We start from the raw sequence: 27,066 nt of genomic DNA on the forward strand, positions 1-27,066 counted from the left end.
TATGGGTAGGGAGACATTAGACTAAAAAACCAAGTACTCCAATATCGTGCAACTTGTGTGGTAGATATTCGAAAATTGACATAACTTATAGATTGTGTCAATAGACATTGTAAAACAGAGTACTAAGATGGAACTACTTTAACTCGAATGAAACGGAGTGTACTAAGATAGAGCTGCTTATACTCTAATAAAATAAATTGTATCTGCTCTTACGCTGGATGTATCTATAAAATGAATCAACAGAGGAATCGGAAACCACATAATACAAGCAACATAGGTGTACTCTTTTCTAGTGTGCAAAATGTCTTTTACTAGGAACACAAAGATCAATCCAAAAGGAATAGATCGCAGATTGAGCTTCCTTCACAATCCAGATGAGAAACAGAATACCATAAATCCATCGTTCATCCCCTAATTTAGACCTTGAGAGCTGCTTTGTGAACCATAGTCTCCTTGTGTATTTGATGGCAACTCTTCTCAACCAGGTCAAGCAGCTTCTCCAAGTTCATCGACCATGAATTCAAGATGTCATTGCTGTCCTTCACGACCTGAAAGCATACAATCCCCATTGGCCTGTCTATCTTGGCCACCAACGATTTGGAGACGACCATATCAGATAAATGTTTCTCGGCTTCCTGCGGCCACAAAAGATAAGAAATCAAATTCAAAGTCTCACATTAAAGCCTCCTTTATGTCAAGTAAAGTTCAAAGCATGCTCTAGATCCAAGAATAAGACAGTAAGCAACAAAAAAATTAAGCATTTTACACGAGTCACCACAAAAGAAAATGGAGAAAAGATGAAATAACATGATGCTCGCTAATGATGGCACAACCCAAACGTTGACCCCAATTATAATATAAATGGCACAAAAAAATTTTGGTAATTTAAAAAATTATCAAGGAGCATAAAAATGTCTGACAATCGATACTCCTTATGTACTCTAATGTTCACATTTGATTTAACATATTCCACTTAAACAAGAGAAATTTAAATAAGGTTTCAGAGAGTAAAGATATTTTAGATGTTAGATTTGTCTAAATGTATAGTTTTTATGATGTGTATTTAGAGATATATTAAGGCTCAAAAATTGCTTTAAAAATTGGAAAAAGTAAATGAGAATAACAAAAGAAAACAAAATAATTATTATTTATCATAATGTTAAAAGAAATATCTCGTATTTTGCCAGCCCTATGTCTAATGAGAAATCTTCTTTCCCAAAATTTAAGGAGACAATTTCGGACATGCAACATCAAGGGGATGTTTAGCAATTGGTCGTTAGTGGTTGGCTTTCGGCTTTTTTAGTTGGCTTGTTTGACCAGTTGGAAATGTTGGCTTTTTTGCTCGCTTTTAAGCTAGCTAAAAAAGTCAACTGTTTGGAAATGTTCAGTAAATTTAGGTATTGATTGTTGATTGTTGGTTGTTTATTAGAGAAAGTGGGTCAACAAGCCAAAAGCCAACAAAAAAAGCTAACTGGAGTAGCTTTTTTATTTTGGCTTAAAAGCCATTTATCAACTTTTTTGCAGTTTGACCAACCAACAAGCCAAAAGCCAACAAAAAAAAACCAACGTAAAAGCCGTTATCCAAACGCCCTTTAAATTCTGAAACAGAAAACATTGTGATGCCAATTTTTCCACATCACTATCATACTAAAGGGTAACTAGAACATTCACCTAAAAAGTGACACAATAGTCCTTTCATAATCTACCTCGATTCTTATAGGGCAGACATGCCCTCATCTCTTCATAAAGCAGTTCCTCATCAGTCAAATAAGAGAAAACAATAAGCAGTACAGCCAGCAAAAAATCATCAATTAACCACGATAAACAGAAAGCCCATACTTATTTTATACATGCTGATTCGAAGAGCACAACTTAAATAAACTAGAGTACTCGACCTTTTAGGGAAATTATCTTTCATACCAAATCGCGTTTCCTCAAAACCACCCAAGTATTTTTTTTTTCAAGATAGTAGGCGGGAAATGCGGGTTAAAAAGTTTGGTAACTGAACACCTGAAGCTTCCAGAGAAACTAGTAATCATACCTTGATACAGTGTTTTCTCAACATTGCCCTAGTGTTTGAAAACAATTCAGTATAACCTTTAAACAATTGTGACATAAAACCATGAACATTCAAAGTTCTCTAACTTATTTTCTCCCACCTCCACCTCTCTTACTAGTATTTTCTCTTCCTTTTCCTTTTGTAAAAAGTGACCATATCTGTTCCTTGTAGGAATGGATTTACCCCCAAAAGGAGAACCTTGATAATTTCTTGCAAGGATACAAATTCAACACAACCTTCAAATAAAAAACAATGCCAAAGCTCAATCCCAAAAATAAAGATTTTCACTTTAGTTGATGATAAAATAAAAGATGTGACGATTTTTTTACGTTGGTTGTCAGTTGTCACTACATAGCAAAACCCTCTATCTAATTACTTGGGTTTAAAAATATACGATTACTTGAATGGCTTGTACTTACCGACAAACTGAAATCGATGTTAGTAATAAAGTTATAAGTATTGTTCAAATGCAGAAAATTAAAGCAAGCAAGTCTCACCATACAAGGATAAAAAAGCAAAACAAACCTGCAGCTTACACTTTGCTGTGTGCCTGTGTAATCCTTTATCAGCAGAAAAAAGATCAATTCACATTGCAAACAAAAACTAAGAGGTAACTGTGGCATTTCCAAAAACTGATGACTCATGATTTGTTTTTAGAGAATTCCAAAAACCATGAAATCATAAATGAATTACTATAATTTCTCTATCTCACTATGCCTGCTCTCCTCACTCGTTTCAAGAGCTAGCTTGGCCACATCAAAAGCTCAAACTGTCAAAAACCTGATGTCTCAGGCTATCATCCAGCCCATGTCTTTCTATATCACTAATACATCAAAGGCATCAGCATTGAAAACTGCACAACGCTTTCCCCTACTGATTGTAAATGCCAAATTTGAACTTTGATACGTGTAGAGCATATATATACTGTTGTATCAGCGAAAAAATTGCATACAGGATACAGTATGCACATAAAACCAACAAGCATATTTGCCATCAATTTACTGATTATTTATTAAGATAACAATTCACCAGGATTCTCAGACACATCCAAAAAATAATACAAAGGTGATACAACACTTTTAAGGATAGGAAAGACAGAAAAAGAGCAAGCATTCTAGTTTATGAAGGTAGCAAACCTGAATGCTAAGGCACAACAACTCTGAAAGTCTCTTCAAGGTGATCCTCGAGTAGTATTTTGAAATAACAAGTATGTTCTGTTAATAATCGAAGTATGTATTTAGTAACGTTGATGGCTGATAGAATAACTTATAGATCTATTATAAGAAAGCTTACATGTTCAATGACCCGCTGCCTTAAATCTTCTGCTGCTTTCTCGCCTAAAGAGCCTCCAAGCAAATATTTCTCACTATCAAATTCAGCCTCAAATTCATTCCAAAGCATTGTCCAGAGGATGACCTCCATCGTCACCAGCTGTTTCAATAGTGACCTAAGGTAGTACATCAAAGCAACATACATATTCAGACCTTTTGACTCAAAAAAAAATAATAATAAAAAAAAATAACTTCTAAAGTAGTAATGAGATACTTGAACTTAGGGATTTCAGAAAGGTTCTTATCCTCCAAAGTAGAGTTCAAAAGGCTTGACTGCATTGGATCATGAGGGGCAAGAGCCAGGTACCAACATATTTTCCTCAAGATCTACAAACAGAATGGAACATTAGAAGTATTCAACAATCCATACAAAAAATTTTACATATTAATAATGGCACATTGTTTACCGGTATCCACTGCCCGGGATCTTCTCTAATGGATGGTATCTCATATATAGCCTTATAGCATCGACATATCTCAAGGTAGTCATTGTGATGCTTGTAGTATCTGAACAGAAGAGAATCACTTTAAGCCCAGAAAACTAACTTCCAATTGATAATTTCATACAACAAAAAGACAAAAGAAAAAAAGTTCCAGTGTCATTTGGAAGATCAGAGTAGCCTCAATGGTATAGAAAAGAGATAGATCTTAGAGCAATGAAAAAACTTATTTAGTACAAGTATGAAACTATTTTTTTTACACAAAATCTATTTAAACATCAATGGCTCTTCTACTTTCAGCAAGAGGCTAGAATAAAATGATGAGGTTTTCTACCCCTCATCAGTAATGGATTGGTGATGGTTAATATACGATAAGAATCTTGAATTCTACTCATCAAACCCTGCAAAGGGAACCTAGAATGAAAAAAGAGAGGAGATAACTAGAGGGGAATGATATTGCCAATTTAAGACAGATCAAATGAAAAACATTTGAGAATGGCAATCAATTTCCCTTGGAAGCGAGGAATAGAAACCCTAAATCCTTCTAACTAACTATCTTCATCTCCTTTTCCACAAATCGTCCAAATCTCAGTTAATCACTCATAACTCCACAACTAACTACCACCTCAGCACATCCCCCATACTCAGTTCAACATTTTTTATACCACCTAAGGCCTACATTGCTACCTGTGCCATTAATTACCTAGTGGACAACAAGTCGATGATATTCTATGCAGTCGACTAACACTATGAAGATTGCAGAGTAAAATTGTAGAAAAACATTTTAGTTGACAATGAATCTTAAATACTTGATTCTTCAAATGGAAGGTGATGATGGTCGTGGCTTGCATATAGGTGGATTGTTGCAGAGCTGTTGAGCTAGTTTCTACGGTCAAAAAGAAAGAGCAGCAACATATGCGGGGATGAGATCATGAAGGAGTCATATGCTGATAAGATAATAATGGAAAGAGAATAAGGGAAGAGCAAAGGGAAAAGTGTAATCAATAAACACTCCTTGCTTTTAACCCCTTAACCTTTAACTTTGGTTTCAACAACACTATTGTTTTCCTGCTTTTTTCACTCTCCGTAGTCCATGTTCTATCAGCCACGAAAATATATAGGTAATTTGGGCAGTAGTAACTAAGCATGCATGAATTTACCAAGCAAGAAGTCAAGACTCAAGAGTTAAAAGTAAGAATATTTCTTAAAATAAAGCAAATTAAACAGATAGATACTAAAACTTGAGCAAATAAAATAATTTTTATCTTACTTCTGAAAGGAAAATAAAATATCTTTGTGGAGTACTAAAATTGACTCTGTTAAATTTTGTGCATAGATACTATACCAAGAACAAAACAGAGAAAATGTAAGATGATAGTTTCTGACTCACCGAATCATCAATTCATAATAGATGCGCGTCAATTCTGGCAATGATGGAATATCAGCAGGAGCCTCTTCTACTACAGCATCACCCTCTTTAGGTTTCTTTTCTTTTGATGGATCAATAACAAAAACCCTGGGACTGATTTTTCTTGAGAGAATTTGAGCCCGAACATAGTCTTGACGGTCTAAACAAAGGCGAACCTACAAAATCAAGTAAATTCATCAAATCAGCCCCTAACTGCAAATTTTCCAACGGAAAAACTTACAAATACAGCCATGGAAATAGATCAAGAAACCAACTACACTAGGAAAAAGCAGAACATACTTGCTCGAGAATAAATGCTATCTTTTCAGTTTTTGCCATTGCACCAAAGGTTTCAACCTGCAGAGTTACCGAACAGAGTGAGTAGTCATGAAAATGAAAATTTCAACATGAAAGGAATGACATGATGTTAGTAACCATACTTACAGCTATTTCTTGCATCAGCTCCGCAGCTTCATCAATAAGCCCTTGGTCTTCCTTAATCTTAGCTAGTTTCTTGATCAAGCGTGCCCTTTCTATTTCAACATATATCTGCAGCGAATAGGCAATTATATAAAAACATATACCATAAAAGAAGTCTGACCATGGACCAGCTCAGTTCCAGAGTATCAGATTACCTTCCCAGCTGATACACTATTCAGTGTTTTAATGAGCTCTATACGAGTGTCAAGATCAGGTGTTTGATCAATGTACTGCATGGCTTGCTGCACCATCGCTGTCACAGCCTGTGAACAAAAGGGAATTTCTGTTAGAAGTCAAATGAAGAGATGATGATTGATACATTATGTGGTAGACAACTAAGAAGATGGAAATGCAAAAAACTATATTGTTCAGCTCTATATTCCTGCATCTGGTGAGCCCTTTACATGACAGGTTATGTATATTCAAGTAAACTACTTGGCACAAATGATAAAATAACCTCGATAACAAGAAGCCACACCCATTTAAACAAATAACAAAACTAATATTTTGCATAGTAGGGATTTAAACACACAATTTGATCCGAGAAAAGTGACAAAAAGTCATGCCACTAATTTTTCAATGACCAATTATAAGACACGAGACGTAAAATATCAACAGCAACTCAAGACATAATCAAAAATCAAAACAAAATTCAAGAAATTGTGGTAGAACAAAATATCTAACCGCATATTTTGTCAAATCACATCATATATTTTTGTTGACGCAACTTTAATTTTACTTTTTTCAAGACAACACATTAATGTGTCCAAAAACAACTTTTCCTGAAGCATTATAAAAGCAATAGGAAGTTTTTGGCGAACATTGGATGTCCATTATAAAGCATAAATTAATCACCTTTTGTCATCAATATTGCCACTTTCAGACATTTCTCAATAGCAATAAGATCAATGGTCTGTTGTGTGCTGATACTTACACTTTGATTTCCTAACACTGTGATGACAAAAGAGAGAAGAAAAGCAAAAAGAAAGAACCACAGCGACAGAAATTTATTATGATGCACAGGCAGTTAAATAGATGAGAGGAATATAGAGAAGTGAAATTGAGAAGGAAAAAGGAAATGTGAGATATGTAAAAGAATTAGGGTGTATGAGGGTTGTAGCCTGTAGCTGCCTTAAATGAGGGAAAAGGGGGTTATGAAGGACAGAAGCCTACAAGAAAGTTTTAACATGTTTCTTTTCTTAAATATGATTTTTGAAGATAAATTAATTGGCCCAAAAAATTAAGTAATAGGTGCTAGTTCTCAAAGATATAACGAAAGGTTATATTTCACAAAACGAACACTAGCAATGGTGGCCCACGAGATAGAATGGCACCACTCTACCCCATGAATGACACAGGAATATAAGTAATAAGATAGTAAAACACACATTGTGAAGCTCATAATATTTGGAGATGAATTCCATGAGCCATCATATTTGTACTAGTAAAAGCATGGTTAAGCAAACTAAAGAACAATACTATGCCCATAAGATATTCATCTTTATGAATCTAGTATCAGCATACACAAGAAGATTAGATACATTATATCAGAATATAGAGCTTTTGCATTCAAATAGATATCAATTATGTCTTTTGAGTGCACACTAGGTACTTTCAAAACTATTTAAAAAAAACAGCTATCACTGTAAACCTGTTTGAGTTGACCTCGACGCTTTGATAGAAGAATGATCTGGTCATTCAAGGTCTTCCAGGCAGAAGCCTCAAAACATAACCGGAGAATATCACAAGCAGCCTTTCTAGTTCCAGCAACATCTCCAGCAAGTCTCATCTGCTTTTCTACATTCAATAATGTGTCTATCTGTGATTCCAGGGTACCATGATTCTCCTGTATAACAAAGACGCAAACAGCACAATGAGGGAGGAGTAAAGTGTAATAAGTAAAAAAATAACTTGTTTCTAGCACCATGATGACTTTAACATTATCTGTCTTTTGACAACAATAATTACAAGCCAGCCACTTAAAATGCTACCAAGACAATATATGCAGAGATGGGGTGTTTTACAGATCCAAAAACTCATTTTTGTCATCTTAATACTGTGGTAATAATTACAAAAATGGCATCAGCCCCAAGTGCTTTTCATAATATTAGCATACAATAGAAAATGTTTTGTGATTATTTCCGGAAAATCATTCCTTATCTTAAAAGGGTTCCAACGGATCCTACCCAATTTGAAATGAGCTTCGCTTGTAATATTAACAAAGAAAAAACAAACAGCACCCTAAATTTAAAAATACCAAAACAAACATAAATCCTACTCTGGTAAGGTGCAGCATTATAATCAATACCTCAAATCTGAAACCCTAACTGAATTCTAAATAATTTTAAAAATCGAAAGTGGGAAGAACTTGGTATTGGAAAAATTCTGAATCAACTGCCCCTTCCTCAGTTTAAAAACTCGCTAAACAAATAAACAATAATTGACAAATTCAAAGTCTATTGGAAATATAAGTTTTCTTCGTGGAATACTATTACATCTAGATCCAAACAAAAATATAGTTGAAATTATTGTTGCAACGAACAAAATCGAAATTACAAACAATAAAAAAGAGATAAAAGGTCTAGCAAAGCTCACCGCCATTGTCGATTGGATAGTTGCGAGAATAAGGGTTTACCGGAAAACTGGAAAAGCAAAACAGTAATTGAAGTGATAAGAACAGAAGAAAATGAAATAGAAACAGAAAATCGACAAGGGGAAAAATACATACAGTTACTGAAGAATACAATAAGGAAGAGAGAAGCAAAGATGAGAGACAAAGCGACGGCTGAAATGGTGAGAAAAAGATTTCAGTCAAGAAATTTAGTAGAATGTTGGGTGCCTTGCGAAACAGGTTTACTTATTTCTTTAAAAGGAAAGCAAAATCAAGGAGATCAATATTCATTCGACCTTCAATGGTTTGTGAGTTTGACCAATTGAAATCTAAGTTGAAATTGCAGGCGAATGACACTCGATGATTTGATCTTTATCTGAATCTGTAATCGAATTTGATTTCACCTAAAATTAAAATGGAGTAATAATTATGTACAAATCAATATGGATACTCAAAATCGATTTGATGTACTAAATGAACACGTCAAAGGCGAATAATACCATAAAAAAATTTGTTTTTATTGTGTTGCCATCTTTTTATTCAAAAACTTTTATTTCTACTCTTCTTTCTTTGAAAACTCTCTTAATTCATTTTTTCTCTCTATATCTGTTGGGATGAGTTATCCCACATCAACAAATTGTGTACGTTTTATAAGCTATTAGATACCTTCCTCCCATTGTCATATGGTTTTGGGATGTTATATATCTCATTGGCTTATGAAGTGTGTGCACCTCGTGTCTCCCCGTTAATATGCTGGACTTATTTTGAATGACAACATATTAACGAGTAGACGCGAGGTGCACACACTTCATAAGCCAATGAGATATATAACATCACAAAACCATATGGCAATGGGAAGAAGGTCTCCAATAGCTTATAAAGCATGCACACCGTTTTCAATTTGTCGATATGGGATAACTCATCCCAATACCCCCCTCACATGCGAACCCCCGTCAAGTTCGCATGTAGGAGTAATCAATTAGGGTAGGAACGTCATTTTTTTCGGACCTACCATTTTTTAATTTTGATCGTACCATCGGCTCTAATACCATGTTAAGGAACTAACTCAACCATAAGTGTAACATTCGGGAAAATTAATATTTTAAGACGAGTAATTTTAATAAAATTATCTGTGCGAGAATGACCTTACATAAACGTGACATACAATATTCTAAATTTAACTTCTTCTTTTCTTTTCCTTTTCTTAAAAAAAATTAAATTAAATTAAAAAAAAAAAAAAAAAAAAAAAAAAAAAAAAAAAACCAAACCCTTCCTTCTTCTTTCTCACGCGAGGAACTCAAGAAAACCAGGCAACCATTTTTCTCCTCTTTTCCCTTTCGTATGAACCAGCAAGAACACCTTCCTCCTTCTCTCTCGCCGCCATACCCTTTGGAAAATGGCGGATTTACACTGAAATTCTTCAACTAATAGTTGATCTCCTTCCCTTCACGACATTCCTCTTTGAATCTTTAAACCCTTATTTCTCGAAATTTCTTTGAAGAAAACGTCAATGGCTGCGAGGGCACGACTCGTTCTTCTTCCCTCTGATCTTCGAAGGACCTGCATGCAAAATCAGTAAGTCCTTGTTCTTCCCTTCGTGATTTTCAAGATAGATTATCTATACTTCTACATTCTTGATTGTTTTGTGTAAATTATGGCTAATTGATTTTTCTTGTTCATTTTCCTCTGAATTCGAACCATAAAGAGTATAGAATCATTCGAAATCTTCCTTCATTGACTTGAATTCTGCCGATTTGGGGAAGGAATCAGTGAGTTTTGGTCCTGTTGATTAAACATCAAATTCAAGCCGAAAATAAAGCTTTGAACCTGAATATTTTTCGTTTCTTGCTGCTGCAAACAAAAGGTAGTTCTTCTTGATTTCTTCCTTGTTTTTCCTTAATAATTATACTCTTATTCATATACTTTCCCTTGCATAATCTTTCATTCATGTGTTAAACCCAAATGTTGTTGAATCTTAGAATGTGTATGAATTAGTAGATGAGTCATTAAATTGGAAATTCATGGAAAATGTGTTGAGTATTGCTAGATTCTTGGAGTATTGCTGGAATGTTTGATGTTTAGTATTGAATTAGATGGACTTGTGGGTTGAGATCAGATTAATGGATATGGAGATTTAAGATTGGATATGGATATTTAAGATTGGTTAAGAAATATTTGTTATTGATAAATATAGATCAATGTGAAGATGAGAACTTATTGTGGATTATAATTTTAGTAGAAGACTACTCTAATGATTTAATTTTCATTAGTTTAGTATTCTTGGATGTTTCTTTTGAATCTTGTTGATTGAGGAGTTAAATGTTTAGATTGGTGTTAATTAGATGAATTAATGGAGGATTATGGATGTGGTAAATCTAGAATGTTGAAAAATCTAGATATGGTTATGAACTTAACTTTATTATAATGTATTGAGGATTAGAACATGTACTGTTAAGATAAATAGGAATTCTAAAATATGACCTTAGTTTTATCTATAGTCATAGGAGGAGATGTAATAAGTTATGTGTTAGTAAAGTTATATCGAACGCTCTTGAGTGACGTTATGATCTTGTTATTCTTCAGGAAACGATTTCTCTGCACGCTCTTTCTAGTTGATAGCTGCGAATCGATCACGGCTCTTTGAAGCGTCGTCTTTGGTGAGTAGTAGCAGTCCCTTAGAGGGTCTGATCAGACTACTTTCTTGAAAATAAACTTTTTACTAAAGCTCTTTGAATTGGAAATTGTTGAGACAAATGTTGTTGTGAATGTTTATGCTGATATTATGATATGGTCAATGGATCGGGCTTGCGAGCTGGTCATTGACGGAGTTGAGGAACATTGTTCCCTGCTCCCCGTTTGAAGCGAATTGTCATTAAGATATTGACTAGCTTCACCCGAGAGTGACATAGCCTTAGAGCTATGGATGTTCCTCTCAACTAGACTCCCTGTGCTCACATAGATCTAGGAAACTGATGTTGCTTTTAATCCTATGATTTGAATTACTGTGTTTTGTTGTTTTGATTGTTACTTCTCATTCAGTTTAATCTGATTCCATGTTGTTTCCATCTTCTAGTTTGATCACAGATCGGAACCGGTCGGGAACGATGGGTTAGTGGTGCTTGAATAGCGTTCCTAGGATGTATATTGAGCTGAGCACTTAGGAATTTGTAGTTTTGTATTAGTTTTTTTTTTTGGATAAATGTATATTTGTTTTGGCTGTGCTGGTTATATTGGACTTGTAGAGAATTGTATGATTATCTTGGGTATTAGTTAGATGTTGGTTTTGGGATTTAGCTGAGTTAGTCACGTTGAAGAGCTTGTGACCTCTTTGCTTGAGTTTTGGAAGTGTGATTTCAGTTTCTTGGGAAACGAACCCAGTGATGACCCTGTTTACCCAGTCAACGGTAAGTCGGGTTGTTACCAAAAGCTTAAGCTTTTGGTTGAGTTAGTTCATTGACAATATCTCACAAAATCAATGCTTATGGTATGAGAAATTGTATAGAGCCATTTTGAAAACCCTAGCCTCTCTTCTCTCTCATTCTTTTTTCTCAAAAAAAACCCTAGCCTCCATTGTTAATCTTCGGCTACTATCAACTTTATGGTTGATGGTAAGCCCCTAATCTCTTTATTTTTTGTTTTTTTATTTTTATTTTTATTTACAAATAAAATTCATTCTCTCTATAATATGAAGTTTTTCTATCCATTTATTGAATTCGATCTACCCGTATATTGATTTTAACTTTTAAAGTCTTTGGTGAGAGTTTGGAGTCTTGTTATCGATTTAATGGTAAAAAGATATATAACGTCACTACGGGTGTTAATTCTACTAAAACAGTGAATCGTATCAAATTTGTCACTATTTTAAAGCAACATCAGATCTAAAGACCCCCTCGGTGGAGGTTGCATCAAACAACGAAGTGATAAAGAAAATGCTTCAATGATAAATCTTATTTATAATGATCGTGACTTTTTCTATATAGAAATTTGTTTGATTAAAATTGTTATGTATTTATTTGATTGTTACTCTATTGTAGATGTGGGATGACATTTTTATCAATGAATTATTAGGTTCCATTCAAAAAAAGCGTATGGTATGAAAACAGATTTCCGTTTTGATTAATTTTGATTAAAAAAATGCAAAAAAAACGCAAAATTAACATGTCAATAGATTTATTTAATTATTTAATTGAATTAAAATATATTAATTTCGTTTTAATTAACGAGAGCACAACGTAGACACAAATCTTAAATGTCAATCGATTTAATTTCGATTCATTTATAAAAAGAATAATAATAGATTAGTTTTACTTAAATCAATGTAAGCACTTTGTTGACAACTCCAAAATCGATCGTTTGATTTTGATTTATTTTAAATAAAAAATGAACTTAATTTAGTTTTAATCAACATAAGTGCAATATTCACCCAAATTTCAATATCGATCGATTTAATTTCAAATTAATTATAAAAAATTAATTAAAAAAGAAAAACAGCCAAGTCGCACAAAATGAGCAACTCACCATAGGTCAAGTCGCACAATTTGTGAGACTTGACCTAGGTCCACTCACACATTCTGCGCAACTTGGTCATTTCTCTTTTGAATATAATGAAAAAGTAAAAAAATAGTCAAGTCAAACATTTTGTGTGACCGAACCTAATTTGACGTTGAGTCTGACATTTTGCACAATTTGGTCATTTACCATAAAAAAACTAAAATTAAATCGAATGCCATTATAGATTTGTGTCTACCCTAAAAACGAAAAAATTCTTTTAATCAAATTGAAAGTACTCGATCGAGATTTTAAATTTGTTCACAATGCACTTACATTAAATATATATGAAAATAATGTATGGACATTTTAGATTTGTGTCTTTGTTGCGTTTACATCAAATGAAATAAATTAAAATGGAAATTCATATGTTGCGTCCACCTTAAGCAATTGTATACTTTTTGAGATTTAGAAAGATAAATGAGTTTAGAGAATTTTTAAAATGTATAAAGTAAAATTAGAAATTCATGAAAAATAGGAGGCAAACTCGATAAAAAAAAAGGTGGCGACAAAATATAAAACTTGGTGGGCCCAAGGTTAAGAAAGCATCTACTCTCACAAAAAGAGTATTGAAACTCACACCAATTTAGCCAAAGTTGGGAGAAATATGAAAAGTAGAGAATCGTAATTAGGCATACAATAAATAAACAAGGAGTGATGCTCAATATGTATATTGTTTTGTTGGAAAACGTCAATGATTAAAATCCTTTTTAAGTCTTAACTAGACCTGAGAAAATTCGATCCGACCCGAAAATGAACCCGGGACCCGACCCGACAAAACCCGAGGTCTAGTCTTAACCATTTTTATTTCACAAAAAATTACCAACCCACTAAACGAGGATGTATATGTACCTTTGGTCTTTTTAAGTCTTTCACCATTTTTATTTTCCACATTCTGTCTCCACTCTTTTTCTCTGTCATTGGTACTTTCGAATTTAGATTTTTTTTTTTTTTTGCTGATTTCTCTCTGATTGAACACTCCAAGGTACGAATTCGATCTATCGATCCGCCATCTTTTTTTTTTTTTTTTTTTTTTTTTTTTTTTACAATGTAAGTAATTAATAACTTTTTGAAGTTTATAGATCTATAATTTTCCAGTTTATTTGTTAACTGCTTTTAAAATTTGATTGTCCATGAATTAATTTCTTTTGTCAGAATGTATTGGAGATGGGTTTCATTGATTTAGGGTTTTGGAAGCTAGTCAGATTGTCACTTTCAAGGTCGGTTTTGTAGTTTTTTGCGATTGTCGCGATGCATAGGAATCGGTGATTGCGATATAGTGAGACAGGTATAAGAAAATTGAATGTGAATATAATGACAATTCTAATAAAGGGATCGCATAGCGGAGTGGATATCGCGTTAGATTCCGAATCTAAAGGTCGTGGGTTCGAATCCCACTGTGATCGTCTTCTTTTTCTCTTTTTTATTCAGTTTTGAAAGAGAGATAGTTAGTTTGTATGGGTTTGTTAATTAATCACTGTTTATTAAGCATTGTATTTTTGTGATAATGGTATAGACTATAGAGTAGTAGATGAGTATATTCCTTGTACACAGGAGAAGCGTTTGTTATGGGTGGCTTTTGACAGTTAAGGGGGCTTTTTGTTTAGAATGCTGATTACTTTTGGGTGAATTTGAAGTAATTATAAGCTTTTGTTCTTTGATGTAGATATGGGTGGAATAGAAATGTAACTTTTATGATTTTCATGTGGTAAACTGTGAGTAAAGCTCATGCTTGATGGCTGATGCATTAACAGAATAATACGAATACAGTTACTCTATTTGTACTCCATTAAGACGCCGTTCAAACTTTTAAGGTGAGGGTGAGGATTGATTAGGATGTTGCATATTGTATTTTTGTAGAATACCTTTTAGTTTTAGTGTTCAATTGTAGATGGAGATTCATTGGGTGGAGTGCCCCATTAAGATTATTTGGTAAATGTTTGGAGAGAAGGGAAGGAGAGGAGCTCATATGATGTTTATCATTGGTAGTATAGAAGGACTTGGAGGGAAGAGAGGGTAAACAAGAGGTTGCATTACATTTTCCATTGTTGTTTAACAATATATTGATTGCATTTGCTCCCTTCCCTTCATATTTTACAATCCAAACAACATGTTAAGTAAACCAATGAAAGCTTACGAGGGATCTTTTACAATGAACAAATGTGGTGAGAAGATTCGGACAGAAGACAGAGTCCATAAAGCAAGAAAAGCTATGCTAACAAGGTTCGCTGAACTCCAATCAAGATCTGACCAATTTCTGTTTGATTTTCTCATTCACACTCAAATTGGATGATGTGCAATTTAGAAAGGGCATATTTTACATCGGCAAGCACTGAACCTTGCAATGTGTTTTATGTACACGCATTTTTTATGAGTTCTTTCTAATCATTTTCCTCTTAGCTCAAATCAATTATTACCATAGGAAGGATGATGAATTTCTTTCTTTTCCTCTCTTTTCTCTCTGATCATTTCTGTCCAAATTTCAAAGTGTTATACTTGGAGATAATTGGGTAAAAGTTCAGTGTTTCTTCTAGGCTTTCACTAACCACTAGCAGTAGTGATACCTCTAGTCTACCAATATTTTCATATTCATTCTTAAAATCTGATGTCTTTATTTTTCGAAGAGTTGAGAGCAGTGATACCGTATTTCCTGTTAGAAATGTCTATGAGCCTATGAGGGTTCAATTAGCTGCCTTAGTTTGTTATATTAGTCCAAAAGTTCACCACATGTCCTTTCCAATTCACATGTTTCAGATTACATTGGGGGTTTAGTTAGTTGCATTACACTAGCTACGAAGACTATTGATCTACATTTCCCCAAACCTAGGGTTGAACAGCGGAGAAGTTGAGAAGATAATCCATTAGAAACTAAAGAGTTAAATGGAAACCTAACCTCAAGGGTCGGAACTTGAAAGAGACCAGCATTATAATTGTGCGTTGTTTACTGAGCAGTATCTAGTCTTCGGGGCGTCATTATACATCCCCAAAGGCTAGGGGTGAACCGCGGAGAAGCTGAGAAAGTTACCTATTAGAAACCAAAGATTTAAATGGAAACCTAACTTCATGGTTGGAACTTGAAAGAGACCAGCATTATGATTGTGCCTTGCTTGTTAAGCAGTTTCTAGTCTTCGGGGCGTCTTTATATGTAAAATAGCATGCCATTTTATAATTCTTTTATTATGGGAGTAGTGAAATTGCATGGTATAAGTACCGAGATTCTGATAAATTCAGCTACATACACTTACGGTCCATTTGGTATGTGTATTAAATGGCGGTAATGACAATGAAAACTAGTGTAATTTTGGTTGAAAAATCTGTTGGCTATCTTGATGACCATGTTTAATCATTTCATTTTCTTCATAAGATTCATGTTAATGCATTACTAATGGGAGAGGTTATATTAGGTGGTAATGGAAATTTGTAAAAAAAAATATTATGATCAAAGTTTCATCGCTATGGGAATGAAATGGAACTTTTGATGAAATTTTACACTATTCATTCCTTTTACCATCATTTACTACCACTAACCAAACGGGCCGTTAGTGGGACTTTGTTCGAATATAGGGTCTAAGCTTCGATTGGTATTGCCTTCACTGAACTGCAGATGATTGACGATCAAACTCTGGGATTTTTCGCGAATGCTGTTGGAATAGGCATGTTCCTGCTTGTCATTGCTTACCATTACGTAGTTGGTGACCCTAGATATGAAGGCAACTGAAGAAATATGTAATTTTTAGAGGCGTTTCTTTTTCTTTACCAAATGCAAGTATGATCTGTTATTATAGATTCTAATGATAATGTACTGCTACTGCGTGATCGTATTTTGACGCAGTAACCTCTCATAGGAGTTTTTTTTTTTATTTTTTTTATTTTTTTATTTTTTTTTATTTTTACAGAGATACTAATAGATAGTGATGCTATTTCTGATACTTTTTTCATGTAGAACTAAATAGTCTTTTCCTTCAATGGTTGAGCTAATTTTAAACACATATTTGAGAGACAATTTCTCCGAGAAAAAGTTTACATATATGGGTTAAATAGTCTAAATGTCCAATTAATACAACTTAAAGAGGAAATAAGAATGTGAGTTTCATGTTTTGTGATTGTCTCTTTAAAAAACGGTCTCTTACAAGAGTAGCTGAATTTTAAATGGTCCTTTGTTACTCCTTACCACATGTTCGGATGTGAAAACGTGCACTTTGGAATATAATTCCCACATTTTTTTTATTTTTTTTTATTAAAAAACGTTTAGTTTTTCAAATTTTCAAAAACATAATATACCATTCATTTGACTAGAGCTAATTTTAGGCACGTATAAAGATGTTAACTGCTAAGAGTGTGCAGATTTCTGTTTTTGGTTTTGTTTTAAACTGAATAAATCAAATTAATCTTAATTTTGGTGAGGCTTTTACTTATTTTGGTAAAGTTAATCATATTCTTCTGGTCTTCTCTTTAAAGGGAATACCGATATGAAATATCTGTTAATTTTCATCACCCAAACCATATTTTTAAGTGATTGAGTTTATGATGATCTTAATTTTGTTTATTATTCATTTCAAATCCAAATAAACATTTTACTAAATCAAATAAAACCAAATTATATTACACTAAAAGAAACCATATATCAAACCATAAAGTCAAATTGATTCAACCAAGTATTAAAGATATAACAATTAAATCTCAAGACTCAAATAAATGCTAAAAGTTTGATATACTAAGTACTTCAAAATTCATAATGTCCAAACTAAACCAAATTTCAAAGTTCAAATGAATTATTACTCAATACAATACAATCTAAAACTCAAATAATATTCTTTTCTTTGACATATACTTTTAACTATAATTGGTCGTTTGCTAGGTGGTAATAAAGCAGCTAAAGTTTATTCCCATGATACCGTCCACGTAGGACGGTTTTTTTTTTCTTTTAAAAAAAAACAAAAAAACTACAATGAAGTAAAATCGCCATATAAGGCAGCGGTTTATATGTGAAAACTAAAACGCTATATGAAGCAGCGGTTTACTAAGCAGCTTTTTTTAAAATTTTGTGTGAAAATAAAACCGCCACTTTACATGGCGGTTTGGTTTAAGGGGAACTTGCTTGTGCTTTGTACTGAACCACCCCTTAAGATGGCGGTTTTGACTTAAGTGAACCGCCACTTCATTTGGCGGTTTTGTCGGGAGTATTTTTTTTTTATTTATACAAGCTTTTGTTCATCGAATCCTCATAACCTACATTAAAATAACCGAACCTCCATATTCAATAACAAAGCAACTAACAACCAACTCCAATACTTAAAACACCACATTCATCATTGTTTAAGAAGATTCCACATTAATTACAAAAAGAATGCTTATATATACATAATCTAAACAACCATCCAAAATGATACATAAGTTCAATAGACATCCCAAGTCAAGTAATGTAGACTCCCCGACCTCGTTTGCTGCGTGCATCGGCCGTAGAGGTTGGTGTGGACTCATCAGCCTCTGTGATGAAATCAAGAGCAGGTGCTCGTCGCTGACTAGCACGCTGATATGTCAAGATCCGGTTAAGAGGCGATGGATGTGAAGGAGTGGACACAGGCCCTGGGGAAACAAATGGCGACATAGCACCAATAGATGATGACGGAGATTCCAAAGGTCGACCTCGACTAGATGAATGACCAGATCCTCTAGATGAACCTCAACTGGAACCTCGTGAAGAACTACCTCTATGACCAGAACCTCTAGTAGAAGAAGTGTGCAACATGTCATTATCAATAGCAGTGGGACGGGTGGGAATTAGGTAATCATACCCCTTCTGACTTAAGACCTTCGTCAACCACATGTTAATGGAGCCCAAGGTCTAAGTACATAGGTGATACCCCTACATCAACAGGCAACACAGAGGCCCCTTGTGTTGCATCACTACACTGTACAAGAACCGATCTTATACGCTCAACCTGCATATGAATAATAATTTTTTATAAGAATTACATGTACTAATTAATATTTTTGAACGTTGAAAGAAAGCTTACCAATATTCTAGCAGTGGGTAGATAGTCCGATGCTGGCTGTGCAAATATTGGGTTCGTGATGCGCAATATCGTGATCTGCCTATACCACACTACGTACATACCAAAGCTCCGATCTGTGTAGTTCTCTCCTTGCACGATCATGCTTTCTCGATCATTCCATGCATCTACGTGCGATCGATGTCGAACCAGGAAGTTCTTGTCGACAGTCCTCCGATCAATGGCATGTAGTGTAGCCTGGGTGTCACAAGCATCTAGAATAGGCTGCTCCAAACCAAACTGGCGCATGACACGATCCGAAAGATGGAACTCCACAATGTGAAAGCAAATTAGGGGACAGCGAGAACGCCATATTATATGGCTATCTCTACATATGTCAGGCAAAACCTCCATCTTAGCCACCGTGTATGGCTGCCATGTTATCTGTCAAAGAAATCAATAAGCTTAGTAATATTACACAATTGATTCAAAAGTAACAAAATTATTAAACACTACATCACCTGATCGTCCCTTTGTCAATCGAGGGAGTCTCGGTAGTAGACTAGAGTATGTGGAGAGTGTGACCAGGAAAGATGTACTCGAAGCTAGCTGTGAACAAATGGATTCTATGAGAACGTTGCTTGAAATTATCCAATTTGAATCAAACAAAGACATGAAGATTATTAACTCACTACTAAAGGATCCCTACCACGCTGATGCTGTGAACCCAAGACCGACTCTAAATCATCTACCTCATCAAATTGGGGTCGAACCATCCGAATTAGTGGCCTCTCTATATGTATATGCTCCCACGACCATATCTATAAGAGTAACAGGTACCCCGCTATGTCCTTAGCACCCTTGCAGGATGCCCTACAAAGATTACGATACAAGTATGTGAGGGTCGCACTCTCCCAACTGTACTCTGCTACGGGTCATAAGTCTCGCAGTAAAGGGAGGTAGATCAACTGTACGGAGTCCTTGCTTTTGTCTGGGAACAAGATTCAACCAAACAAATACAAAATGTATGCGCGGGCATGCCTCTCAATAGTAGCATCATCTGTATCTGGCCCCAGCACACGGAAGCGATCTTGAAGCCTAGTGAGCTTCAATAAAGATCCAATGATGATCTTCGTCTCTGCAGGGTCTTGAGGGTTTTCTGGAAGTACCCCCAACAACTCCAAAACCAAGGCTTCCCGCTTTCCCTCTCCATGACCAATAACTGCATGTCCATCAATGGGCAGTCCAAGTACAACTGCAGTGTCCTGTAAAGTAATACTCACCTCCCCAACACTAAGATGGAAGGTGTGAGTCTCTTGTTGCCATCTCTCAACTAATGCAGTGATTAGAGCTCAATCGAGCTCCAAACCTCCACCCAACAAACGATGTATATAAATAAAACCAGCTAGATCAACTAACTCTAACACTCTCTCATCAACCTGCCAATCCCTTATGCTCGCCTGGTAGTGCTGACGAGTCACCAACTGGGAAGTTGACCCCTCCCATGCACTTATGCTCCGATGAGTCGCCTGGAGCGTAAGTACTGATGGATCAAATGGGCTCAGCATCTTCATTACACCTATTACATATACAAATAACCATAAGATTCAACAAAATGTCAAAGTTGCATACAAGGTAAAAATGTACCTAGTTGAGGTCTGACTATCCCTATGATGGCATGTTTTCCTATTATGACCGCTACCTCCACAAATGCCACATGTGTTCCGATGGCACGTCAACGATGCATCCATTTCGTTCCTCAAGCGTGTTGATTGCGGACATCCCTTCTCACTTTTAGTTGAAGGATCCGGAATTACTGTGGGACCAGTCCAAGGAGCGCATGTAAACATGTCTGGAACAACATAAAGGTCATCTTATATGTGGCTACGTACTCTGTAGTACGAAACGAGTCCACAAACGCATCATATGAAAGGTTACGAGCTCAACATACTGCAAGAACATGTGAGTATGGTAACTTGAATATAGTGGGTTTTTGGCAAGAGCATGAGGTAGCTGTGAAGTCAACCATGTAACATTTCCCACCTTTCCCTGCTACCCTATTGCCACGACCAGTGGTAACTTCAAATATCCCACGTACTGTGTCATATATCCTAACATCATAGAAGTGTGCTTTCTCAATGTTCTTATCAATAATATCAATGGGTTTTTTAGCATAGACATGCCCATTTTCTAACCTATTTCTCCCCCAAATCCCTCATTTTTGCAAAGTATTTGTTAACCCGATAAAATGTCATCCTAACTAATGAAGTGATTAGGAGACACCTGGCCCCCTTCATTACAGCATTGAACGCTTCAAAAATGTTTGTAGTTTTCACTCCATATCAACGGCCACCATCATGAAGTAATGTCCATTGGCGCTCAAGAATAGAACCATCGACTAGGTACTTATATGCATCCTCATTATACTCTTTAAGGCGTTCCATATAGAAATTATATTTCTGAATTTTTGTTTGTTCGGAAGCTTTTCAAAAAAGGTTTTGGACTGCAATGTTCTTGAACTTCTTCTACACGTTTGAGGCAAGATGTCGTTTACAAAACCGATGGAATGCATATGGCTCTTCCCAACCTTTTCCAACCCTGTTCATAGCATGCAAGATTCCCTTGTGACGATCAGATATGACACATAACCCATCTCGTTTAGTAACATATTGCCGTATACAATCCAAAAAGAAATTCCATGTCTCATTACTTTCTCCCTCCACAATGGCGAAGGCGTGTGGGAACAACTAACAGTTTGCATCTATCACCATAGCTATCATAAGTGCGCCTTTATACTTTCCGTATAAATGTGTTCCATTTATAGAGATAAGGGGTCGACAATGGAGAAAACCTTTTATTGATGGTCCAAAAGCCCAAAAAACTCTATGAAAAATAACTTTGGTAGGATCCATTGTTGGTTTGACTTCTCAATGTACCACTGTATCTCTATTCAATTGCATTAACGCCTGCAAGTACCTTGGAAGCTCCTCAAACGACTTATCCCAATCCCCAAAGACTTTATTTATTGCCTTATTTTTGGCTAACCAAGCTCTCTTATATGTTATAACAAAGCCGTATTTTGTATTAACAAAATTAACAACTAACTTCACTTTGAAAGCTGGATCTACTCTTATCATATCTACGATGAGATCAGCAACAAAATCAGAAGTCAAGAGTGGATGATCATCACTATAATGCCCTGAACAATCTTGTTTATGTTCCTTATAACGCACAATCTTAAATGCACCAGTGGCGGTCATGATTGCTCACATCCTCCATTCACAGCTTTTTTCCTCTGCATTAATACATTGTATAACATACTTAGTAGGCTCTGACTCATTTACTCGGAAGTTTCTACTGTTAGATATTGCGCATGGTTTAACAATCTTCTTAAGGTGATCTAAGGAATTAAACTCTTGCCCTACCCTAAAGTCACCATTTTCTGTCATTGAGTTGTCATTATTGTAGGTCATCCGTGCATCAATTAATCTTTGATCAACCTCATCGAATCGAAGCCAGTCTTGAAATGGAGCACTATCCCTAATCGTTGCATCTAAAGCTTCTCGTTTTTCATCATCTTCTTCTGGATCAGAATCAATGTGCTCATCCTCCTGATTTAAGGAGTCAACCTCATTGGCATTCTGGCTATGCAAATGAGTTGGAGAAGTAAATTCATCTATATGCTCATTCACGTAACTTGGGTTAGTTAACATTTCTGTAAATGTGTCATGGCGTACACTAGGACCCGATTCTGGAAGTTTCATGCTACACATGACTTCTCTCGCATTACCTAACTTTAGAACCAATTCAATACACACCTTTATTGCCGTTCGAAGGGCTTGGGAGGCCGCATAAGCAAGAGCACTTATGCTTTCATCATTCATAACTGGAAATAACACATTTTTTTCCGTCACAGAATATTTCATCTCCATTTTTAATTCATAAGAGTTACGATCACAACCAATAACATCATACACTATGGTAAGAAACACCTCAAAAGTCGTATGTTGACGATGGATAAACATAACTGAATTCAATCCACCATTATACACCACATCAAGCTCCTTATGAGTAATTTCCCCACCCTAATACACTATAACAGGATAATCCATTTCTGCATACACAAGCATGTTACTAATATGATGCCACACACACTTTTTCGTATACAAGCATGAATAAATGAATTATCAATGAATAACATTAATTAACTTACATGAATTACAACAAGACTAATAATATTATTCAATTCAAGTATAAAAAAAGTAATAACATAAACATGTATCACATTATATTAAGTTAACAAATTGATGAATTCTTCGTTCATGCATTTCACCAAACACCTTATATGCATACAAAATAAATAATCAAATTCAACTTTATTGGTGTAAAATCTAAGCTTAACATATGAAATTAGATAATGCTACAACTAATTAATTCATCACAAGCCAATACAACAACAATCATAATAATAATCATCAAATTACAAAATTGAAAAAAAGAAGGATGAATTAAGGTTCATTATTTACCTAATTGTAGATGAAATAAAGAAGTAATCAAGATTCAAGAAGAAAGAATTGAATGTAGATGATTTGAAATAATTGAATGAGTATATGAGTAATTAACGGTAATGTTGATTCAATTAGGAACGGGAACAGCAACAAGAGGGGGGGGGGGTGAATTGTTGTTGTTGCAAGTTTAAGCGATTGTGCCCTGTTTTTGCGGAATTATTCAAAATAAATAAAGCTTAAACTAAGAGCAAAATAATAAAAGAGACGCACGATTTTACGTGGAAACCTTTTGGGCCTAAACAAAAGGAAAAACCACGACCACTTGGGATTTCTAACAACTTCACTATGTTTAAGGCAATTAGTTACAATTACAATAAACACCTTACTTCACTCGAAGCGAAACAACTAGGCCAACTCTTCACTCTCTAATTGCTTTACTCAAAGCAACAAACTTAGCTTTACAATAAGCTAATCCTCTCTAGCTTCACTAAAAGCTATCTAACTTCCCCCTTAGACTCACCCGAGTCTAATTACATAAACTCTCAAAATCCCTTACAAAAAGGATAGAAATTCTCTAAAATAAATCAAAGAGTTGCACAAGTAAATATTATGAATTAATTGGCAATTTAAAAGCACAAAATATTACTTGTAGAATTTCAAAATCAAACGCACAAAAATTATTTTTCTCTTAAAGCATGCGTTAATTCACCATCTAAAAAACCGAGCTAGTTAGCTTATTTATAATAAAATAAATTTCTAAAAATAGAAAAATATTCCAACCCATTATCCTTAGTCATGGATCAATGAATGATGCTGAATGAATCACAAAACGGTTAATACTTCAGCCTTTGAATAAATCAAACAAACGGTTAAGGCAATCAGTAACCGCTATTTCCTGATAACCGCTGTTCCCTGATAACCGCTGTTCCCTAAAGTAGCAGTTTCTTCAGTAGTAATTCCTGTTCCCCAAATTAATGGCTGGAACTTCATGCTATATTTAGAAAACGGTTTAGTAAAACGGTTATCTTTTGACTAATTCTAAAAACTGTTATCTTTTGACTAATTCTTAGAAAATGGTTATTTTTACTATTTTTAGGAAAAGATTAATTTTATTATTTTTCAGAAAATCCAAAAATAATTAAGACCTAACTGCTGTTCCTACTTTTTAGTAGATCCAAGTTTATCTCCTAAAAATAAGGAATTAATCTTGAAACCACCACGTAAGGAATTTTAGAAATTCTTTTTGCCAATTAACTTTAATAAACTAATGCAACCAATTAATTTAAATACATTAACTAAAAAAATAAATGATAGAATTTATTAGCTAACGCAAATTGACTTCAGTTTGGGAACACTGCGCTGTCTCCAAATTCCAACTTGCTAGAACATCAAACCTGGGAACAGTAGACTTCTTGTCTCCATTTTACATCCCACGTGATATACTCTTCTAGCATCTCTTGAAACCTTTTGACATGTATATTCCCATGAACTAAGCCATAGGTACTATCAACGATCACAATTAATCGGATATCGATCTGCACAAAATCTCTAAACACATATTTGCTAAAGTGTAGTCATCATCAAAACTCAAGAGGTCCAACAAATTCCCCCTTTTTGATGATGACAAACTTTTCAAACAAACTTAAAAACAAAATAGAGTAAACCAATGTTGAAGAGTATGTTAGAGATCAAAACAACTCTTCTTAACTAAATATCATGATACCAGTTACTCTAGAAATAATCAAAACAACAACTTTATATTATTTCAGCATAAAATCAAACAATGAGAAAAATGTAGATTTAATCCATAATCATCCATAATCAGAGCTAAAAGAACTCAGCATAAACCAAACCAAAAAAAATTAGAAACAACTAAACAAAACCAGAAATCAGTATCTTAAACCTTAATGCAATGAGAAACCTAGTTTCAGTGTCAATGAGTAACAACTAACAACTAGCAACACAAACATCAGAAAAACAAACCAGCACCTTAATCCATAAGAAAAACAAAATAGATTTAACTAGATCTCAAACATGCTCAAGCATTATTTAAGTTTGTGCCAAATATTCCCCCTTTTGACATCATTCAAAAAGAAGATAAGCAATCAAACCACAGCACTAAACATATAGTTATAGTCAAAGAGAGAATAAGGATGCACAAATTAAAAAGCAATAACAATGAATGCAAGCATGATAAGCAATGACTAATCAAACCTAACAGTTAGTAGCATATGTAAAAAGGTTCAACAAAGTTAACAATGTTTAAGATATGTACCCCAGCTGGTACTAAAGACAAAGAAATTGTTTGGTGACAGAGATAGTAGCAATGAAACATAAAAGATATTAAAGGAGAACTAGGAAGCAGGAGCATCTTCATCAATATATTCTGTTTCCACCTCCACGGTGTCCAATTTAGCACCAAGACGAGCCTCCATTTGATTCATCTGGTCAGCTAATGAGGCTAAGGAAACACGAATTTCATCTTGAAATTTGAAGAAGCGATCCTGCAAATCATCAAGCTTAAGGAGAATAGAGTATAAAGGAGCAGTAGGAATGGTTGTCTGATCAAAGCTTTGTTTTTGAAAAGGGTGAACAGGTGGTGGTGATCTTGGTGTTGGTGATGGTGGTGGTGATGGGAAATGATGGGATGGTGGAGTGGTTGGCTTTGGTGAGGGAAAATGACTGGGTTCAGCCCTAGAGTCATCATCAAGAGTAACTTCAGGTCCCATCCCCTTGTCTTCTTCCTCCTTATCAGAAGGAACAACCTCCTGTTCCTTAACTCCAGCTCCTTCTTTCTCCTGTTCCTCCTTTTCAACTTCTTTCTCCTGTTCTTCCTGTTCCTCCTTTTCCTTCCCTTCTTCCTCCTGTTTTTCCTTCTCCTTCTCCTCTTCCTCCTGTTCCTCATCATCAGAATCAATCTCAACCTGTTCCACAGCATTTTCAAGGATCCCTTCCTCATTTAATTGAAGGCGCAAATTGCTCAAACATTTTGCACCTATCATGTTACTGGGACCCATTGGAAAATTATAATCACCAAGTGGAACATCAAATTTGGAGAAAATCCAGGACAACAAACCACCATAGCCTACCATACATCTTTTGGCTATACAATCATTTAAATGCGAAATCATCAAGGAAGGAAAATTAATCTTTATATTGTTCACCATACAGTAAATCAAAGTGGCATCTCGAAGACTTACCTTACTACATTTTGAATTTCGTGGTAAAATAAACCTTCGAGCAATGTTGTAGAGTAACTTGTGTAAGGGAGACAAAACATTGTGACTCACTTTACCTCTCTTTTGCCTAACGCCTAAACATCTCCAAACATCTTGCTCATCAATTCCAGAAAACGCAATTTTTGACCCAACATAGTAAACATCAAAGCCAGTGGCTGGTACTCCTAGCCACTCTCCTAACATCAAACTATCAAATTCAATTTCAATTTCTTTAATTGAACTAGAACAAACTCCATCATGAATAGAAAAATTAGAGATGAACTCACGCATAATTTCTGGGTAAATGGGATTGCAGCAGTAATCGCCCATGAGTGATTCCCAATGTTGAGTTTGTAGAATTTTGTGAAATTGAGGAAAGTTTGTAGTCTCATACCACTCTTTGTCAAGGCCAAAGCCAACTGACATTTCTTTAGATAGTTCCTCAGCGTTCAAGTAGTGGGTTACCTTGA

General features: G+C 34.9%; 4 protein-coding genes and 1 non-coding gene across 5 annotated transcripts; 2 read left to right on the forward strand and 3 right to left on the reverse strand.

The window, feature by feature from the left end:
- Positions 1-47: 47 nt before the first annotated feature.
- LOC130803323 (26S proteasome non-ATPase regulatory subunit 12 homolog A-like) lies at positions 48-8,708 on the reverse strand. Its single transcript, XM_057667524.1, has 12 exons — positions 8,447-8,708; positions 8,314-8,360; positions 7,370-7,564; positions 5,874-5,981; positions 5,683-5,787; positions 5,539-5,595; positions 5,221-5,414; positions 3,798-3,897; positions 3,605-3,717; positions 3,353-3,506; positions 3,196-3,273; positions 48-635 (listed from the first exon to the last, which is right to left on the reverse strand). The coding sequence occupies exons 2-12, from the start codon at positions 8,317-8,319 to the stop codon at positions 417-419; spliced, it is 1,329 nt and encodes a 442-aa protein (XP_057523507.1). The 5' UTR covers positions 8,320-8,360; positions 8,447-8,708; the 3' UTR covers positions 48-416.
- Positions 8,709-13,704: 4,996 nt separating this feature from the next.
- LOC130803259 (dolichyl-diphosphooligosaccharide--protein glycosyltransferase subunit 4A-like) lies at positions 13,705-17,229 on the forward strand. The gene is made up of 2 exons (XM_057667460.1): positions 13,705-13,862; positions 16,482-17,229. The coding sequence occupies exon 2, from the start codon at positions 16,482-16,484 to the stop codon at positions 16,593-16,595; it is 114 nt and encodes a 37-aa protein (XP_057523443.1). The 5' UTR covers positions 13,705-13,862; the 3' UTR covers positions 16,596-17,229.
- On the forward strand, positions 14,211-14,283 carry TRNAR-CCG (transfer RNA arginine (anticodon CCG)). The gene has a single exon. It is a non-coding gene; the product is annotated as a tRNA-Arg (tRNA).
- A 939-nt stretch (positions 17,230-18,168) lies between the features above and the next one.
- Positions 18,169-23,042, reverse strand: LOC130803329 (uncharacterized). The gene is made up of 4 exons (XM_057667531.1): positions 20,518-23,042; positions 19,580-20,449; positions 19,392-19,479; positions 18,169-19,314 (listed from the first exon to the last, which is right to left on the reverse strand). Exon 1 carries the CDS (start codon positions 22,893-22,895, stop codon positions 22,137-22,139), a length of 759 nt encoding a protein of 252 aa, XP_057523514.1. The 5' UTR covers positions 22,896-23,042; the 3' UTR covers positions 18,169-19,314; positions 19,392-19,479; positions 19,580-20,449; positions 20,518-22,136.
- On the reverse strand, positions 21,396-22,130 carry LOC130802636 (uncharacterized). The gene is made up of 2 exons (XM_057666645.1): positions 21,807-22,130; positions 21,396-21,617 (listed from the first exon to the last, which is right to left on the reverse strand). Exons 1-2 carry the CDS (start codon positions 22,128-22,130, stop codon positions 21,396-21,398), a joined length of 546 nt encoding a protein of 181 aa, XP_057522628.1.
- Positions 23,043-27,066: the final 4,024 nt, after the last annotated feature.

Source organism: Amaranthus tricolor, chromosome 16, assembly GCF_026212465.1.
Source record: "Amaranthus tricolor cultivar Red isolate AtriRed21 chromosome 16, ASM2621246v1, whole genome shotgun sequence".
NCBI classification, from domain to species: Eukaryota; Viridiplantae; Streptophyta; class Magnoliopsida; order Caryophyllales; family Amaranthaceae; genus Amaranthus; species Amaranthus tricolor.

Excerpts from the sequence above, each read along its gene's own strand:
- LOC130803323 (XM_057667524.1), bottom strand. Across the intron at positions 3,898-5,220 it reads TATTATGAATTGATGATTCG|ATACTACAAGCATCACAATG; the intron begins GTGAGTCAGAAA and ends TCTTCTGTTCAG. Across the intron at positions 3,718-3,797 it reads ATCCCGGGCAGTGGATACCG|ATCTTGAGGAAAATATGTTG; the intron begins GTAAACAATGTG and ends TTCTGTTTGTAG.
- LOC130803259 (XM_057667460.1), top strand. The coding sequence starts at position 16,482 with ATGATTGACGATCAAACTCTGGGATTTTTCGCGAATGCTGTTGGAATA.
- LOC130802636 (XM_057666645.1), bottom strand. The coding sequence starts at position 22,130 with ATGACCGCCACTGGTGCATTTAAGATTGTGCGTTATAAGGAACATAAA. Across the intron at positions 21,618-21,806 it reads AATTGAATAGAGATACAGTG|TTGTTCCCACACGCCTTCGC; the intron begins GTACATTGAGAA and ends GCAAACTGTTAG.
- LOC130803329 (XM_057667531.1), bottom strand. The coding sequence starts at position 22,895 with ATGTTTATCCATCGTCAACATACGACTTTTGAGGTGTTTCTTACCATA.